We start from the raw sequence: 19,790 nt of genomic DNA, 5'->3' as shown, positions 1-19,790 counted from the left end.
CCCTTTCATGTGACAGTGGTCTGTCCCACAAGTACTAGTTCAACAAGCTGATTGATACTGCAACATTTTCTGAGTGTTCATTTGGTGCTGAAAACTTTTCCAGACCTTTATTTCTGAGGACTTTAACAAATTAAATTCCTTTTCATTAGTTGCTATATTAATGTAGGTGATATTTTATAGATTCTATCAACATAGGCAAAGTACTTAACAGACATGTTAGCTGGTTTTTACATTAGAAGGATCTTAATTTTTTTTACCCCATTCATATGTAAAAGAGCAAAGCATAAGAACAATGGCATTAGTTATATGTGAAGGCGCATATATAAGAATTTCTTCTAAGATCAGTGACAGGTTCTTATGTAAATACAGCAGATCATAGAATCGTAGAATAGTTTAAGTTGAAGAGGACCTTAAAGATCACCGAGTTCCAACCCCCCTGCTGTGAGCAGGGTTGCCAACCAATAGATCAGGCTTGCCCATGATTCCATCCAACCTGGCCTTGAAAGCCTCGACAGTCCCTCTGGACAGCCTGTGCCAGTGCCTCACCACTCTCTGAGTGAAGAATTTTTTCCTAACATCTAAGCTAAATTTCCCATTCTTCCCTTTCCTATCACTATCAGACTATGGAGAAACAGTTCTCTTCCTGCCTATAAGCTCCATTTTAGAACTGGAAGGTGGCAATGAAGTCTCCCTGGAGCTTTCTTCTGTCCAGTCTAAGCAAGCTCAACTCCCTCAACCTTTGTTCATAGGAGAGGTACTCCAGTCTTTTGATCATCTTCATGGCCCTGTTCTGGACCCTCTCCAACAGCTCTGCATCCTTCCTCTACTGGGGCCCCCAGGCTTGGATGCAGTATTCCTGGTGGGGACTTACAAGGACAGAGTAGAAGGGGAAAATCACTTCCCCTCTTTTGATGTTTTCCTAGAGCTCATTACTGGTTCCAATATCAAGCGTTTTCAGCGGCATTCATGTGGAGGCTGCCTAACTGTTGTTTGCTTGTGTTCAGTAAGATTTTCTTGTAACATCTGTCTATATTAAATAGAGTCAACCATACCCTGGGGTCTGGTGTATAGGCTCTGCATTGCTAGTCATTTGAGGTAAGGGACTGTCCCTCTCTGCGCTGTGCTGGTAGAGGTTGAACATTAGGAAAAGGTTCTTAACAGAGAGGATGGCTTGGCACTGGAGCAGGCTCCCCAGACCTGCAATCATGGAAGCAAACTTGCTGGTGTTCAAGAAGCATTTAGGGGAGCTTATAAATAGAAGGGAAACTGGCTTTTTACATGGGCAAATAGCATAGGAAGCAAGGGAGAATAGTTTTAAACTAAGAGAGGGGAGATTAAAATCAGATATTAGGAGGAATTTTGTTTTACTCAGAGAGTGGTGAGACACTGGAACAGGTTGTCCAGAGAAGCTGTGGATGCCCCATCTTATGAGGTGTTCAAGACCAGGCTGGATGGGGTGCTGGGCAGCCTGAGCTGGTGGGTGGCAACACTGCCCACAGCAGTGGAGTTTGAATTAGATGTTCTTTAAGGTTCCTCCCAACCTATACCATTCTATAATTTTATGATTCTTTTAGATGAAATTGATGATACTTGTAGGTCTTTTCCAACTCAGAATTTGATTTTATGATTCTCTGATTATTTTCAAGTTCTTATAGAAAAATTCTTCTGTCACTCCAATGGCTTTTTGTGGCAAGTTTCTTTTACCCAACTCAGTGTTCCTAGTTACACGTGAGTAACAGGCTTGAAAGAAAGCAGACATGGTGAGCATCTAATGTGATGTACACGTAGTCACTGTGCTTCATAAGTTCTGTGGGTGTAATGGAGTTGTCAGTGATATGTAACGTCAATTGCTTACGTGTCAACCTGGTGATAACCAAAGAGAGGGGGAAATAGGTTAAAAAAAAAATAGACTCAACTCTGAAAGCCCAGAAACCACCCTACCTTCTGAAGTCATTCAATAGGAGGAGTCATGAATTGCAGAAGTTTGAACACAGTTTTACTTTCTGCTTCCTAATCTCCATGTAACCTACTTCATCAGTAGCATTCAGTTACGTTAAAAATCTAGCATGCTATAAGGAAGCACTTGGCTTGTCACTCATTTCAGGATGTTACATAGTACTTTTCTCCGTTTCCGCATGTTAAAATTGTGTTTCTTCATCTGTTTTGTGTACTGGGTGGAATCAGGTAAGAACTATTATCTTGTTGTCTGTGATATGGACTCAGGGCTCTATTAAGGTAACGAAAACTAATATTTCTTTATTTAAGTTGGCCGAAAGACTAAATCCTGTGTACTGTGCCTAATGAAGCAGAGGGTTGGTGAAGAGAATTTGATCGATTTGAAACTTAGCCAAAGGTTTTTATTTTAAAGTAAATAGAACAAAGTCTGATACTTTATCTCTCGCTGTACTTTGTACATAGACACGCTCAGGTATGTGCACCTTGTACAGAGGTAATTGTAAACTAGATCTAGCATATTAAAGTACGTTTGGAGTTTATTGGCAATTTGCTATGTTGACAGCTTTTCAAGTTAAGTGTTATATTTTAAATAGTAAAATTTAGTTACAGAAAGGCAACGTGAACTTAAGACACGATGGGTACAAATATACACAGGAAAGTTGAAAGTGTATTCTAACTGATTTAAGCTGCATATTTAACTGCCCAACCCCTGTTTGTATTTTCTCACTGTGCAGAAAAGTGTGTTTGAGTACTCCCACAAATGTGCACAAAGGGCAGTTGGGTACTGCTTCCAGGTGTCAAAGACAAAGAGACATTTGAAAAACGTCCCCTTAATGATTCATTACTAAACATTTTAAAACACTAAATCTGAATGTTTATGTATAGTACTTACCTAATTCACAGTAATCGTTTTTCTCTACTCACTTTTCACACAATGATTCTGCTCCCATTTCTCAGACTCAAGTGAGTTTTCTTCTGTTTCATGTTTCTCAGCAAGTAAATAGGTTTCATCAGTTCAAATGCATTCCTTGTGATACTTTTCTCCTTTACATGAACCAGACTGCATCTCTGTTATATGTCAGTGTCATTCAATTGATTTAGAAAGAGTGAACAATTATTTCTGCCAACCAGATAATGTGACAAGAAATAAAAACATTTAGAGTGATATGAAGGAACTCATCAACATTTATGATATCTTATTAGAATTGATTTGTATATTAGAAATGTAGGAGTGACATTGTAAGGGTGAGGGACTGAGCTTGGATTTAAGAATACTAGGAAAAAAAATAATGAAATAATTTCATGCTGTACCTATGAATCTGAATAGCAAAATTGTAACAAGGTTCCTGTTCCTTTATTATGTAGTTTGTATGTGATGCTTGTGTGTTTGAATTTCTAGTTTTGTCATTATGCATTATTGTATGAAAACTAGACATAAACGTGAAATGTTCTTATACCATTTCAGAATCATATCAATTGTATAACATTTTGCCAGGTTCTTGAATAACACTTCTACTAAATTCAAGAGAGCTGAACGGTTCTTGATTCCAGAATTTTTCTTGGATAAATTTCCACAATGAGTTTGAGTTGCCTTCCTGTATCGGCAATTAGTTAATAACCTGTCCAGTAATCACAATAAAAGTTATTTAAATGTTTCAATGTCTAAATTAAGAGAACTGTGATATTAGTTTTGAAATATGGGCAACTTTAACATTTTTCAGATGCTATTCTTACAGGTAGTGTCATTAATTATAAGGTAATAATGGGCACAAAACTTTTGTCTTAACAATGTGAGACAGGAAGTTTCAGGTCACTCCTTCAATGCTGTAACTTCAGTTCCATTCAGGTTTGCAAATATCCATTATTTTTTCTGCTGTTCATTCCAGTGGTGACTGCTGAAGTCACTGTAGACATTTGGTTTGTCCTAGAGGTGATTGGTCTAGTTTCCTCAGATAGTGTTGTTTTAGGAACTAAGTTAATTCTCTGAAATTCGTGTTTCATAAGTTAGTATTATCAGTGTTCTCACTGCACCCTTACTGCATCTTAAGTTTGGTAATTAAGGTCTGCAAACATTGCTCAGCTTTTAGACCTCCACTATGATATCAAATATATTTTTCAGATACTTTGTAACTGCTTGTGCTTGCATCCTTTGCAAAACTTCATAAACTGTAGGGGGTTGTGTGACTGAGAAGATGCACAAATATAGTGGATTTGATTGCATGCTGGTAAAAGATGAGCTGGAACTGCCTCCCCCTTAACTAAAAAAATGACTAAGAAAATCCTTTTTTTTTTTTTTTTTTTTTTTTTTTTAAGGAACTGAGTAGGCACTATTCCTCTTCCTAGTTTTGCTTTCTAGAATTTGAGTGTCTCATGTTTCACAGAATAGGTAATGGCAAGAATATTGACATGGCTCCCATCAAATGTCAAACAAAAGATTTATATGAAGTAGCCCACTAGAGGTCCAGAGACAGGCCCAAATTTATTTGCTCATAAAAGGGCTAAAAGTATAGAGAATCTGGAGTGATCATACAGAAGAACAGGCAAAGGAGCTGTGCCCAGAATCCTGAAGCCACTTTCCTTGTGGTATCACCTCAATAGCCAAAGGTTCTTTTTTAGTTCTTTATGGATTGATAATGATATGTACACAGGGAAAAATAGAAATCTTTGTAGACTCTTGGAAATCTCCATCCTTATTTTGGTCCTGACTTATCTAAGGCTTAAGCTCTTGTACCACAATTGTCTGAGTATAGAAAAGCTAAACACTACATGTTTTCTTATGTCCCCTATATGCAATGATCTTACAGCTTATTTTTTTCAGATCCAGAACAGTATCCTTTGTTTCTTTATTTGTTGGTAATGGTGTCCTTGGGTCGGTCCACAATTAGAGAAGGGTGCTGGATCATTCTCTACTATCAGACAACTGTTTCTTGTTGATAGAACAGCCAATAAGATGTAAGAGTTAGGAACTTTCACACCCCTGGCAGAAAAGAGGAAGAAAAAGACACAGCAGTCTTCCTGTTTTATACATCACACACTGGTTGTGATAAAGGAAGAACCTTCATTTGATGGTTAAGCAAATGATTTTATCAACACTAGCTGCTAATTTGTAATTTGTAACAACTATAATTCAGAAATATTTAGAAAGATTGGTTTCATATTTGTTTGGAAGAACATAGTGATGTCTGCAAAGTAAATAGTTTAACTGTGGTTCTTTGACATTCAGTACACATTCTGGCACGTCATTCCAAAGACCTGTAGTGAATACAATGCAGGTTGTTCACGTTTAGTGGGTGAATGTAGAAAAGAAAGTGAAGAGGTGATATTTCATGTGATATTTCATATTTCATTATGTATCTCCAGATTTCTGTCTAATATTTAGATCATTTATTTATTTATTTATTTATTTATTTATTTATTTTCAGATGAGGAGGAAAAATGTCCTGAATTTACAGATCTTAATATAGGCTATGCTTTGTCTGGAACAGAACTTCAAGTCCAGTTACTACTATACACAAGGGAAAATCAAGATTGTTCTGAGAGACTCATTGAACATAATGTTACCGCATCTGAGTATCTTAATACCTCCAAGAAAACTGTCTTTGTTATTCACGGCTACAGACCAACAGGATCTCAACCGGCATGGCTAGGTGAAATGAAGAAGCTCTTACTGTCTTCTGGGGATATTAATCTCATTATAGTTGATTGGAATCGTGGTGCTACAACTGTGTTTTATGCAACTGCTGTTGAAAACTGCAGAAAAGTAGCAGAAATACTGAAGAACTATGTTGACCAGATGCTGGTAAGACATAGAGCTGTATCTGTCTGAATAAGCTTAAATAGAATAGTTTGTGTGAAAATGAATATTTTAAATATATTTATGTCTAAAGAGAAGCACAGTGACTAATATTAAGTGATGTTCCTTTAACAAAGTATTTACTAACTTTGCATGCAATTTTTATTTCTCCTGCCTTCTCATTTCTCTTTCACTGAATATATATTTATATAAGTGCATCTCATTCCTTTAGCCCGCTGGAATTTTTAGGTCTTTTGGAAACGGAGAAAGCACCTGTGGGAAGATACAGTGAGAGCTATTTAAGTATTATGCAACAGTTACATATTGCAAAACATCACACATTTTTACCATTAATAAATTACTGTAATTGAGGACTTCAAAAGAAAAATCACTGATCGATATATCAACATATATCAACATTTGTCTCAAAGTTACATATACTTCTGGATTCTAGAGGCGGTTGATGAAAGAATTTTGGTGCCAGTGTTCTTCAGTGGGCCTTAAACTTAAATCTTTAATCAAATGAATAAAAAATATTATTGCAATTTTTATTCCATATATCCCCCAGCAATCTGTTCCATACTTGCAAGCTATTGAAAGGTCTGTGGTAATTCATTTTGAGATGCTTTACAATTTCAGATTCTACTTGTCATCCCATCATTTTGCAGATGTTCTTACAGGTGTATTGTAATAAAATGCTGCTTTCCTTGGGGAATGGCCATGTTTGGCCTTTCCTACAAGTGTACATCAGGCACCATTATTCATCTGAGCTTTGTTAATGGTATTGTATTTTTATCTATTTTACAGGAAAGATAAAGCAGAAGGTTTTTTCCCCCTAGTCTGTGATTTTAGTTCATCTTTCTTGTATCTGGTGAACGTCTTCCTCTTCTGTCTTCGTGTTCTTCTTCTTCAAATAAGCTGGTGTGACTGGAAGAAATGTGACTCAAGCTTCCTTACTACATTCTTATACGCATTTCATAGTTACAGTATTATATAACTAGTACAGAATTTTAAACTGAAACAAAGTTTGTAATTTCCATTTATTTTTAAAGTTACAGAGTTAGGTATAAAGTATCAACCAAATGCAAACGTTAAATCAGTCTCCTGATGCCTAGTTAACTGTGCGTGTGTTTTGTTTTCTATTGTTTTCTCATAGGCAGCTGGAGCTTCTCTTGACTCTATGTATATGATTGGTGTTAGTCTGGGGGCTCATATTGCTGGTTTTGTTGGACAGAAGTATAAAGGCAAACTTGGCAGAATTACAGGTAATGCTCTTAATCCTGAGACATGTATTCTAATGCACTTTGCTTGGTTGTCACAGTTGTGGATCATATATATATTAGCACTGAAATAATGACATATAAGTACTGATTCTTTAGAAACATACAATAAGGAAAATACGTCCATTGTATGAGTGGAAAAAAAAAATTAAAAAATCTTCCTTAAGGATGTAAGTTACAGTTTTAATTTTCCACTTTGTTCACTTCTAGTTTCCCAAATGAAAGCTGAATGTTACATCCAAATTTCACTTAAGTGATATGCTGAGTTTCTGCATAGTTCATGGAGTCTAAGATTTCCAAATCTCCTTCAGATTAAAATGTGATAAAAAACTAGTATCTCACTTATTTTTCTCTAACAACTGTTACTGATTCCAACACTAACCCGTGAAATGATTGAGGCTTGCTTGAATTTGTCTCTATCCAAGGTATCTCCATCTTGAGTTCTGGTGGCAAGATTTTTATTCTTATGAATACATTTTTATTCTTTTGAAACATATATAAGGAATGATATTTTCTGAAGGAAAAGAGAAAATGAATTAATCTGATTTGATCCTTAATATAGTTTGCTTGTAGTTCTTCTGGAGAATGGGTAGATGAGCACAACTTACTAGAAGAGAGAGAAATTCAAAGATCTGGGTTCATTACTCCTGTGCTAGTAACTCATGCTTTGCTTTGCATGTAGAAAACTGGAAACTGTGTTTTTTCATATTATCATTACTCCTAGAAAAATCTGTGAGTAAATAATAATAATACTCTAATGTCAGTCTTGAGTATAACTTTAAAAACAGACATTAGGATTTGTAATGTTAGCATTATTTTTATGTAGGTCTTGATCCAGCAGGCCCTTTATTCTCTAGAGTACTACCGGAGGACAGATTGGATCGTACTGATGCACAGTTTGTTGATGTAATTCATACGGATGTTGATGGTAACTTGAACTTTACTATTTCAACTTGAGGAAAAGCAGGAAAAAGAAGGGGAATGGGTAAACTGTTTTGGGAACATCCACGTAGTGTTGCAGTAGTTTTGTGTTGTTGTGTGGGTTTCTGGGCTGTTGACTCCTGACAACACGTATACTGTTAAAGTCTCTTGTACGTTATTATGGCTGTTTCTCAAGTAAATGAAACTCATCTTTGTTCATGAATTAAGCAATCATGATTGAGCTGTTTCACTGAACCTGAAAGTATTGGAGTAGCTCTCATTTCCAACAGCTAACTGATTGGTACTAAGGTACATGTAGATAACTTTGGAGTCATGAGTCTGTTGAATGCCATGCAAGTGTAGTCATGTATGTCTGGTTTGTTATAGTATATACCTTCTGAATAAAACCAAAAAAAGAACTTTGCCCATTGAATAAAACTGCACACATTGCACTGATTTACAAGATTATTCTTTGGAAAATAGTTTAGCATGAACATCCTTTTATTGTGATAGAGTCTATGAACCTGAATGTAGAAATTCAGTCATTATCACTGAATTAAAGTCTGTTCTCAGAAAACCGGACTCAGTTCTATTACTGCACAAATCTACTGCTTACAATTCAAAATAGGATCTCATTACTGTAAGGATGCTGTAGTCTACTTCATCTATACAATAATCTGGTTTTGTTTTCTTCCCAAAAATAGAAGCAAACCTTTCAAATCTACCACATTTGTCACAAATTTCCCATCATTTTCTTTACTGGTACTAATACGTAGCATCTTACTGTACAAACTCATACATGAAGCTGTAAAATACCAGTTATTTGTAGTGCTCCCATTAAGTAAATAAGAAAGCTAAACAGAAAGATAGGTCAGGTAGAGCTAAATCTCTCTCTCATGGGAAAGGAGAAGTTTGGATTTTTCTACTGTGGTGCATTGCTTATATTAGTGTAGTTCAGAATCCAATCTCGTGCAAAAAAATAGGAAACCCTACTCAATTGTACATTGGTAAAGAATTTTTGTTGCTATAGAGCACATGAGTTTCATAAATTTCATTGTGCAAATATGAAATATCTACAGTAGTGCAGAGTTGCTTCTTTTCTATCCATTTTATTGTGCTTAATAAGAGTCAATAAGAATGAATAACTTTCTTAAAAGAAGGAAAAAAACATGAATTTCAACTCAAGATTAATCTCATTAAAAAACAAACAAAAAAAACCCACCACAATATATTTCAAATGTTTTCCTTAAAACCTCCAAATTATTTTGTAATGCATTCAGATAATAAATTGTTCATTGGATAATTCTGCTTAAGTTTTAATTTGTGATGTTTTTAGCACTAGGTTTGAAGAAACCTTTAGGAAGCATTGATTTTTATCCAAATGGAGGAGTGGATCAGCCTGGTTGTCCACAAACTGTATTCAGTGGTAAATAAAAGTTTGTTAATTAAAGGGAAATGACTTCAAGATCTAATAAGAAAAGGTTAACCTGAAAATGGATGCTGCACATACTCAATAATATGGGGTCTGAGGGCATTGTATGCTTACTCTTTCCTTTCCTATTCACATTCAGCAAGTGAGAAATAATATAGATATTGTTTTGTTCTGTTTTGTTTTGTTTTTTTATAATGAACTTTCCATAAGCATTATTACATATTCCATTGTATCTTTCTTATTGTATATATAATCTGCACGTAATTATCATTATTCTCCCATATTCATATGTGGCCGAGTATGAGGGCAAGTGTTGGGGAACATGTGAATGGCTTGGGCAGGGTAACCTGCATATGACACAGAAAGCAAGGGTTTTAAGTCTTCGCTATGTGTCTTGGGTTCCACCTGGTTGGCAAAGATGTCTTAGGTTTTGAACAGGACTTTCGTACTCATCAAGAAGAAAACACTTTATTGCATGATCTTTTCCTGCAGAACTGCAATAGTTTCAGCCTCCATAAATTTGAAGAAAAGTTGCTATATTTTTATTTACTCATTTTTGGTATATATAGGAATGTCCATATTTCTATTACAAATCTGCATACTGCTGGTATGAGTTATAGCTGCATCAAAAGCACAGGGCTTCCGCTTGGGTGCCTGTGAGTATGACACAGTCCCTTAAGGGGGATCATCACACATTTCTTTTTTGCTAGGAGGGAAAGGATTTTATTATACATAAACCTAGATGGAAGAAATTCTGAAGTACTATTCACAGTAGCTTTTCTACCTAAATGTTACACATAGCCAACTGACCGCAAGGCCAATTGTAGTGCAGGCTCATGCTTGATAGTAAAGTGACAAATTTGATAGAGAGTAGTAGACAGACTGTTTCTCGCATATAAAATCCTTCAGATTTTTTTCTTCATACCTCCAGTATTCAAAACTGTTCAATTTCTTCTTACTGTGTTTGTGTATCATTTTTTCTTTTCTTTTTTTTATGTTTGAAGGTTAACTAAACAGAGAATAAAATCATGGCTAACAAAGAATGACCTAGTTAAGTTGAAAACCCAGCTAATATTTAATCTTTCCTGAAGAAAAATGATGATGCATTACAAGGATATTTTATTTTTTCTTTCCTGAAGGTTTTCAGTATTTTAAATGTGACCACCAGAGATCTGTCTTCCTCTTCTTATCATCTTTGAAAAGGAAGTGCAACATAACAGCATATCCTTGTGCCTCCTACTTAGAGTATAAGAAAGGAAAATGTGTTGATTGTGAAGTTTTCCAACCAATGTCCTGTCCAGTACTGGGTAAGAATTACTCTGTATGTTTTGGGATGGGTGAGATTTTCCAAGGAATTCAGAATTGCTCTTTCTGGGCTTTCACCCATCTGTAGAATATACAGATCTGTAGAATATAGTTAAGGAATCAACAAATTGGTTGAATACAGAGCTGCACACTGTTTTAAACTATTTAAGGCTTAATCTTCTTCACAGTTATCTCTGTTAGAGTACTGAATGTTCCTAATCTTTATCAGGCTTTCTAGCCTAAAATGGATTCAGAATGCATTTTCTCTCTACAGAGAAACTGCTTCTACTTAGTCCATCATGTTCGGCTTTCATACTGTGCTACCATTCCTAGATTACCTGTGTTTTTTTTGAGAGTAATAACATTTATACCAACTTCACAGAGTCTCTGGATCTTCTTTTTGAATCAAATTCTTATTTGTAGAGGCTTTAGTTGTTTGGGGCTTTATTACTTTTAGAGAAGATCTAGAGACAATTTGAAAGCAGCTACAGTAGCATTTGCTAGATGGCAGGGCAGGATTTTCACTAGAATTACATTTTTAGAGTATTTAAATAGAAGTTAACTTCCGATTCATACTCTATCTTCTTCACATCCTTAAATTCATATACTAGATCAAATCTGAAGAGAAAGCCCAGACATATCTGTTTGCTACTTTTCAATAAGAACCAGCTATTACAGTACTTTATAGTAGGATGAGAAGACTTGAGTACTTCCCCAGAATGGTTGTTAGCCATGCTTGATGCAAGTTGACAGAATTCCTGAGCTGAAGAAATATTTGACCAATCAGCTGACACCTTTTTTTCTTTTTTAAATACCCATAAAAGTAGTAAGGAAATGGCAGGTTGCTGCATCTGGGAACTAGGTGGAAAAACAGCATCCTTCTTACTCAGGCTTTTCCACTTGCTGTGTTGCAGTGACCTCTGCAGCCTAGAGCTAGCCCTCACTGTATATTCTAGTTAAATAAACGAGACAGACAAAATGGCATCAGCTATTTTAGAAACAAGGACTATTATTAAGACCCGAGACTAGAAAGCAAATTGCATAAAATGAAAATACATTGCATCCAAGAGCTTAGGTGGTGTAGTAGATATCTAATATTTTATTAGAGAATACCCACAGTTATAGGCTACAGGGTTTAAAAATGCTTACTATAATGACTCAAGAAATAAAGGAAAAAAATTTACTAAATATGAACCTGTTCTGTAATTTTTTAGGTTTATTTTTATTACCTCTGTAGGGTTTTATAAACACCATTTTTTGAACCTAGACTAAATAAATTCCAACTATTGGATTCTGATAATTTTAGTCATGCTAATGAATGAGAAAAATGAAATACATATATATTACATTCTGTTATACTTAGGGGATTTCTGCATTTTCCAAGTCAATTACTTTCTAATACAATGTTTTAGAAAGTTAAAGCGAAATCTTTAACTTTTGTGTGTCATATTGCTAAATATCTGAAAGAAAACATTTAAACTTTCAATTTCAGGTTATTATGCTGACAGTTGGAAAAAACAGTTAATTCTCAGGAATTCACCAGTGACAGCTTATTTTGATACTTCAGATAAGGACCCATTCTGCAGTGAGTAACTGAATACACACGCATACACATATATACACACCAAACTCACCATGAAGTGTTATGGTTGTCATTTGTTAGCTGATTTGAAGTGAATGCATGTTAAGAGTAGTAGGGTATTGTTCATTGCAGTATGAAAGGGTGGAATAAACCATGAGCTAAGCGTAAGTCTGCAGCCTGGGGGAAGGAGAAGAGTGATTATGGCAGAAGAGTTAGCAATATGTGAATTGAGAAAGAAATACGACTTCAAAGGTAATGAAATGTACCGTCAGAGGAATAAGGAAGCTGAAAAATGAGAATCAAGTGACAGGGAAAAAAATGGACTGAGTGAACCTGCCCAGATGGAAAAATTCCTGTCATTTTCAGAGAGTAAAACCCCAGTGCCAGGTTGAAGGAAGAAACACTTGTATGTTCCTCCCTAGAAAGGGAAGTGTCCAAAGTGAACTAAAGTTGCTCTTGCTTTTTAAGTTCTGTATCTCCATGTGAGGAAAAAAGTGGAATGAAAACTTTATTAGGGTTATGCTATGCTGAAATCAGCACTCATGGCATGGGGCTTAGCTAGATCAGTTTAGATATTTACCTCTCCATCCAGAAGGCTAAATTCTTATCTAATTTCTGTTTTTATCAAGAAACTTTACACTCTTCTTCTAACTGATAATGTTACAAGTTCTTTGATTTGGTGTATGAGGATGAGCTTAGATGGAACTAAAATGAAATCAAGTTCTCCTATTAGCTTTTTTCATAATTTTGGCAAGCTTTGAGACCAGAGACTGAATATCTCTTGCTATTACATTAATTGTGCTTACTTCATCACTGTTTCTGCCAAAAGCTGCAGGAGAGGTTAATGAAGGTGTGATAGATACTACATAACATGGTGGTAGGGTTATTTATACAGCTGACTGATAAAAAATGTTGTCTTGGTGTGCAGTGAAAAAGACTTGGATAACAAAGCACAAGGTACAAACTTCAATTTGCTTACATATATGCATTCGGTGTGGCAGGTGGAGGATGAAGAACATTTGGGCTGCTGATTGCACTTCAAGTGTGCCAAGTTTAAAACTGCAGAGGTGTCCTCTGAACACTCCAGACTCTTCCCAGTCTTTCTTCAGTAAACCACCCAACTCAAATCTTCTCCCACTGGCCCTTCCTGACCCACATAAGAAAAATAATTCCTCTTCCCAGTGATCTTTCTGCTTAACTACATGTTTGCTTACACCACTCCTCTCTCCCTATCAGGTCAGCTTGGATTTTGCTCTTTTATGCTCTCAAGGCTGAATGGGCCACTTGTTCTCCATGTCTTATTCTTCCCAGATTAAAATATGACTTTTCTTTGCTTTTACAATTATTAAATGTCTGGGCATTTATCAAAGATCCATGTAGGGAAAGTCCTGGTTCTTCCTGGTGGAAAAATATAACACATAATAAAAAGTATCACATACAGTAGTTTGGAACAGGTGTGACAGAAAAAAGAAAACAGGTTAGTACTACCAAATATTGGAGATATATGGAAAGGAATAAAAGTGTTGTAATGACGGCATAAGTTTTACGAAAAATATGTGGAGTTATGAATAAAAATAAGTCTAATAAAATGGTCTGAAAAAGAGGCAATTTACTAACTAAGCCTTATTTGAATTCTTAGATGTTTAAAAACATGAGAAAATAATAGAAATAAACAAGAGTCTGTAAACTAAACTAGTATTGTAAACCTGACAGGACAAGCTTTTCATTCAAGGTGAGGCTCAGTCTTTAGGAGTGAATGTTAAAGACTAACGTCACATAAAAAAGACAAAAAAGTTTGAATTGGCTTCTTTACTTAGTAAAGCTGTATCTCTTCTGGATAGCCATAGCACAATTACAGTGTGAGTGGTGGATTCAGAAGTGCACTAGAAGGCTAGGTCAGAGTTTCTTAATGTGTGGCAGGACAGATCATGAGTGTGCTGTCCTCCAGAATAATGTCTCTCTTCAGCAATTGCATCCTGACTAATCCGCTCACCTAGCTAACCTCCCACCTTGCCAATCCACAAAGCTTGCACAAGTGCTGTTCTTCTCTCTTCCTGCCAGTGTACCTCTTCTATTTTCTGGACACTTTTGTAGATAATGTGGTAGTTTCACCACATTACTAACTCAAGCATCTCCACTTTGCAAAGCTTGCCAAGAACTGAAGGTGCCACATAGGACTTAATTTTCCTTTGTTTCCTTAGGCAGGTCAAGCTCTTCATGTTAACTCTGTTGGCAGTTTTTTTCTTATGCAAAACCTTTCCATGTAAAATTTGGAAGAAATTACACATTAATTACACAGAACTCTAGGCAGCCATTTGGAAGAAACTGATTCTTTCTTTCTTTCTTTCTTTCTTTCTTTCTTTCTTTCTTTCTTTCTTTCTTTCTTTCTTTCTTTCTTTCTTTCTTTCTTTCTTTCTTTCTTTCTTTCTTTCTTTCTTTCTTTCTTTCTTTCTTTCTTTCTTTCTTTCTTTCTTTCTTCCTTCCTTCCTTCCTTCCTTCCTTCCTTCCTTCCTTCCTTCCTTCCTTCCTTCCTTCCTTCCTTCCTTCCTTCCTTCCTTCCTTCCTTCCTTCCTTCCTTCCTTCCTTCCTTCCTTCCTTCCTTCCTTCCTTCCTTCCTTCCTTCCTTCCTTCCTTCCTTCCTTCCTTCCTTCCTTCCTTCCTTCCTTCCTTCCTTCCTTCCTTCCTTCCTTCCTTCCTTCCTTCCTTCCTTCCTTCCTTCCTTCCTTCCTTCCTTCCTTCCTTCCTTCCTTCCTTCCTTCCTTCCTTCCTTCCTTCCTTCCTTCCTTCCTTCCTTCCTTCCTTCCTTCCTTCCTTCCTTCCTTCCTTCCTCCTTCCTCCCTTCCTCCCTTCCTCCCTTCCTCCCTTCCTCCCTTCCTCCCTTCCTCCCTTCCTCCCTTCCTCCCTTCCTCCCTTCCTCCCTTCCTCCCTTCCTCCCTTCCTCCCTTCCTCCCTTCCTCCCTTCCTCCCTTCCTCCCTTCCTCCCTTCCTCCCTTCCTCCCTCCCTCCCTCCCTCCCTCCCTCCCTCCCTCCCTCCCTCCCTTCCTCCCTCCCTCCCTCCCTCCCTCCCTCCCTCCCTCCCTTCCTCCCTTCCTCCCTTCCTCCCTTCCTTCCTTCCTTCCTTCCTTCCTTCCTTCCTTCCTTCCTTCCTTCCTTCCTTCCTTCCTTCCTTCCTTCCTTCCTTCCTTCCTTCCTTCCTTCCTTCCTTCCTTCCTTCCTTCCTTTCTATTTATTTATTTATTTTCCAGTATCCTTTTTATTCTAATTTGAGCTGGTATCTTGAAGTAAAGGATCACTTTGACTACCCAGTAAATGCTTTTGGCAGAGTGCTACTAGCAGTTGTGTACTGTCAAGGTTTATTTCTTGAATATTACTATTCCCATTTCTTTTTGCAGTGTACGACTATTTACTGGATATTACTGTTTGGAATAAAAGCATTAGGAGAGGTTTCATTAAAGTTAAAATAACAGATCATGCTGGAAATACAGTAGAGTCACAGATGAACAGGTATGTTATGATTTTTCCCGAATCTTTTGTTATCTCCTTACAGAACTATTTTCCCAAATTTCCTAAACCTTGCTTCAGAATTGTTAGCCAAAGTCTAAAGTTATCATCAAGTTGTTAAGTCTTGACTACAGTTCCTTTTCCTGGATCTGATATGGCTCAGTAGAAGAGCCATCATTTCATACTGAAATGATCCTTTCTCCCTTTATAACTTATGCCCCTGAATCCCTGAATCTTGGTCTTCGTTCTGAATGCTCTTAGGTGATCTATCTTGCAAGACCTCTGCTCTTAGTAATAATTATTAATAATAATGAATATTTCTTAGATTAAAAAAACAAAACAAAACAGAAAAAAAACCATAAAAAACAACAAATAAAACTGACTGGAAATATTATTTTTCTTCAGTGATGTGACATTTCAACAATATAAAAGAGTCAAAATATTAACTGGATTTTACCAGGATTTTGAGAAAATATCCAAAATTTCATTGACCTTTTCTACGAAGACTTTAGTAGGCCAGAAATACAAACTTAAGGTTCTTCAGATGAGACTGAAAGCACTTAATAATCCAGAAAGGTGAGTGTCATGTATCGAAGTTGTGTATCAGCCAAACTGCTCGTGATGACTTGCCTCTATTGATTTTTTTATTACATATTCATAAATGCATGAATGTCCTTCTAACCTCTCTCTCAAATTCCTTGTATGGAAGAAGTGTTGTGTACATCAATGTTTAGTGCCCAGCATTCTCAGTTTGTATCTCTTGAGCCTGTAAAAGTCATGCATGTTCCTTATTACAGCAGGCTGTTGCGACTTTCAGGTCTAAGGGAGCTCTTAAGGACCACTTATGCAGACTAGCCTGACTTAAATCAGCAGAGACAGCATGGTGAATTCTCTTCCTGAAGATGAATTTTATGAAGTACTTTTCTGATTTTAAAAATGTGTCTGCACACAGCTTTCCGCATTCAGATATGGAATGAAGTACTTCAGATGCTTTGATGACTAGAATAAGCTTTTAGTCTTGTGGCTTTGTGAGGACATTGATGGTAAAGATCCTCCAAGACCAAAACATGCAGTCTGTGCTTGCCTGCACTTAAAATGAAATAATCCATGTTTATTATACTGAGTGCTGTTACTGTTCTTTCATTATTTATTTATGTTTTGAAATATTTTAACAGCATTACTATATGTTCATTTTTTACATCTCAGTTACCTGTACCATAGCATTAGAAATTGCAATTTTTATTTTCCAACTTGTGATAATAGTGTATTACAAACAATAGTTAGGAAATGTATTGGAGAATCAGCATTACTGTGTTTTAGAGTTATAATGTGTATTTCTTCATACAAATGGCAGGTTCAGTGAAGTCCAGATTTAAAACTGAAATCTGCACAGTGGGTATTAGGAAAAGTTTCTTTACTATGAGTGTACTTAGACTCTAGAACAAGCTTCCTAGGGAGGTGGTTGATGCCCCATGGATGTCACTGTCCAAGAGGCATTTGAACAATGCCCTCAGTAATATACATTAACTTTTGGTTAGCTCTGAAGTGATCAGGCATTGGACTTGATGACCTTTGAAGGTCCCTTCCAATATCCCCTTTCCTTCCCTTTCCATCCACCCTTCCCTTCCCAAATAACTAATGAGTGAGAATATTCTCTCTTATTTATGCTTACTTATATTCTACTTACAGTGAATATTCCTTTTTGTTTTTGACTTTTCTCAGCCTGTTAGTCTGACTCTTGTTAGTTTTAAAGTAACATGCGCTTGATTTAATATAAGATCCCCTAAAATCCTTATGGAGCTTTATCAGATGGCAGTCATATAGTCACATTAGTTGCTTAAAGATAATGATGGAAAGACGTGTGTTGAATCAGCATGTGAAGGTAATTTAGATGCAGATGTTACATCACCACTGGTTAATATAATTTCATAATTGCTCAATGTAATTGTGACTACCTGTATTTACCTTATTTAGTTACTTGTAATTACATCAATTACTTGAATACAGGATAATCAACTAGAAACTACCTTAAAAATATTTAAATTATTCACATAGCAATATAGTAGGTGAAAAACAGGAACAGATGCAAAGATAAAAGACAGTAGAAGTCTCACTCTGCTCTGATTTGGGTTGAGAGTGAACAGTGGGATATCACTGAAAATTGTTTACTGACCCATTATTCTGAGAGATGGTGTGTAAATGTGGGAGTGCAAAGGAATACATATAATATTCTGACTCTTTCTAATTTCTAAGATAAATCATCTGGCTCGCACATAAAAATAGAAAGCTTTTGAAACTTGTGTCCAGGTGTCAACTCCCATTTACTTGATAATGACAAACTTAGATGGATTTCACTTCAAATGAGATACAGTATGTTGGAAACTATGTTTTTATTCCTAGAGTTCATCATCATGTCTAAGTACAGTACCCCCTGTGATTAGATAGAATCCTTCCCAAATGATCTCTTTTGGAGAACAGGCTATGCGAACATACTTGGCTGCTGTGTTGCAATGGTGCTGAGATGCAACATTGTAAACTGAAATTAAAAACTTAAGAAACATTTCCAAGTAATGATCTTACATTGCTCTGGTTGAAATTTTGTCCTCTGAGTTCTCTCACAGGATTTTTAAGGATTTTTAAAATGCTTTCAATTTCTGTGCTTTCATGCCTTTTTTTTTTCCTCTCTACAAAGATAATACAGTAGTAAACCGTTACATTCAAATCAAAACAAATTGTGGATGAGGGACTGCATTAAATTCTGTTTCACATTATACAAACTACCAGAATTTGTCTTGATCATCTCAGCTGTAAAATCTACTGCCTTAGCTTTGTGAGGACTTTGATGGGCCTCAAAAATCTGTCAGAATCACATGCAGGTAGACGGAGCCATCCCTTGTTGGAAATCTCACACTAATGGGCAACAGCAAAGGTTCATGGCACAACATTCTTGGCTTTTTTTCCCTTAGGTGTTTAACTGTATGTGTCAGTTCCATGTCAATTGTGTTGTACGGCCAGTTCAAACCAATGTAGATAGTTTTGAATAAAACAAGTAACATGTAGCTTATATGCCCTTAGAGGAAAGAGTGTGATAGTCATTTGTTGGTCCAGTCCAGCTCACACTATTTATCTATAGCAGTTCATGAAGGACAGAGATATCATCCCTGCCCTACATGTGCAGTTAGCTTCCTTTGACATCAAAAGGTAAAATCCGGTGTGTGAGAGGCACCTTTCGTGATATCTATATCTGTGTAGTATTGCACAGTTATGGGCTTTCTAGGCATTAGATGACAAATTACTCTTCTGTATGAAGCTTTCTTGTACGTGCTCTCATTGCATCTGAAAAACGGAAACAGTATTAAGATGCTTTCTTTGGAATGAAAGACAAAAATCTTTGGTAGCTAGGAAATTTGAAATAAATTGAATGTCCCAGTGTTCACCGGAACTGGGCTGTGCTTGGACCATTGTTCTAAATAATTAATTTTAATTTATAATTTTAAGTTTAATGCTAGTAACTTTCAGTTCAGACTAACATGAGAGTCTTCATACTCATGCTACTATGCTTCATCTGTCTGATGTTCTGGTTGTATATAGTCTGGCAAAACTATGCTAGTGATGTATAATATAGGGTATAAGCTTTGGCAATAAGACATTTTTTGTTGTCCTGAGTACCACCTCTGAGAGGTGGTAAATATTGGAATTGTAATCAAGATACTAAAAGATTTTTCAATTAATTTTAAAATTTCTGTTATGCACACTTTTTCTGTTCCTACTTTCATAGGCTACAGCTGTGCAGATATGATTTTGTACTGATGGAGAACACTGAACTGACCTTCAAGCCTATCCCCTGCCCAGAGAGGAGTACATGAAAAGAGAGAGATTCTACTAACATAATTTTTCTCATGGCAATGGCATTTTGATTCTTCCTCAGGATAAAGACTGCAATGAGAAGGAAATGAGATAAGCTAGATTTATTTTCAAGAGTCTATGTGGTAATATGCATTACTTCCTTTGAGTGCCTTA

General features: G+C 36.3%; 1 protein-coding gene across 1 annotated transcript; it reads left to right on the top strand.

The window, feature by feature from the left end:
- The first annotated feature begins 2,105 nt into the window (after positions 1-2,105).
- LIPI (lipase I) lies at positions 2,106-19,636 on the top strand. The gene is made up of 10 exons (XM_072353109.1): positions 2,106-2,184; positions 5,379-5,755; positions 6,906-7,014; positions 7,856-7,957; positions 9,287-9,376; positions 10,522-10,689; positions 12,180-12,272; positions 15,662-15,773; positions 16,176-16,346; positions 19,549-19,636. The coding sequence occupies exons 1-10, from the start codon at positions 2,106-2,108 to the stop codon at positions 19,634-19,636; spliced, it is 1,389 nt and encodes a 462-aa protein (XP_072209210.1).
- The last annotated feature ends 154 nt before the right edge of the window (positions 19,637-19,790 follow it).

Source organism: Excalfactoria chinensis, chromosome 1 (genome assembly GCF_039878825.1).
Source record: "Excalfactoria chinensis isolate bCotChi1 chromosome 1, bCotChi1.hap2, whole genome shotgun sequence".
NCBI lineage: Eukaryota > Metazoa > Chordata > Aves > Galliformes > Phasianidae > Excalfactoria > Excalfactoria chinensis.
Note: the sequence above shows the minus strand (reverse complement) of the source record. Positions and strands in the feature narration are given on the sequence as shown.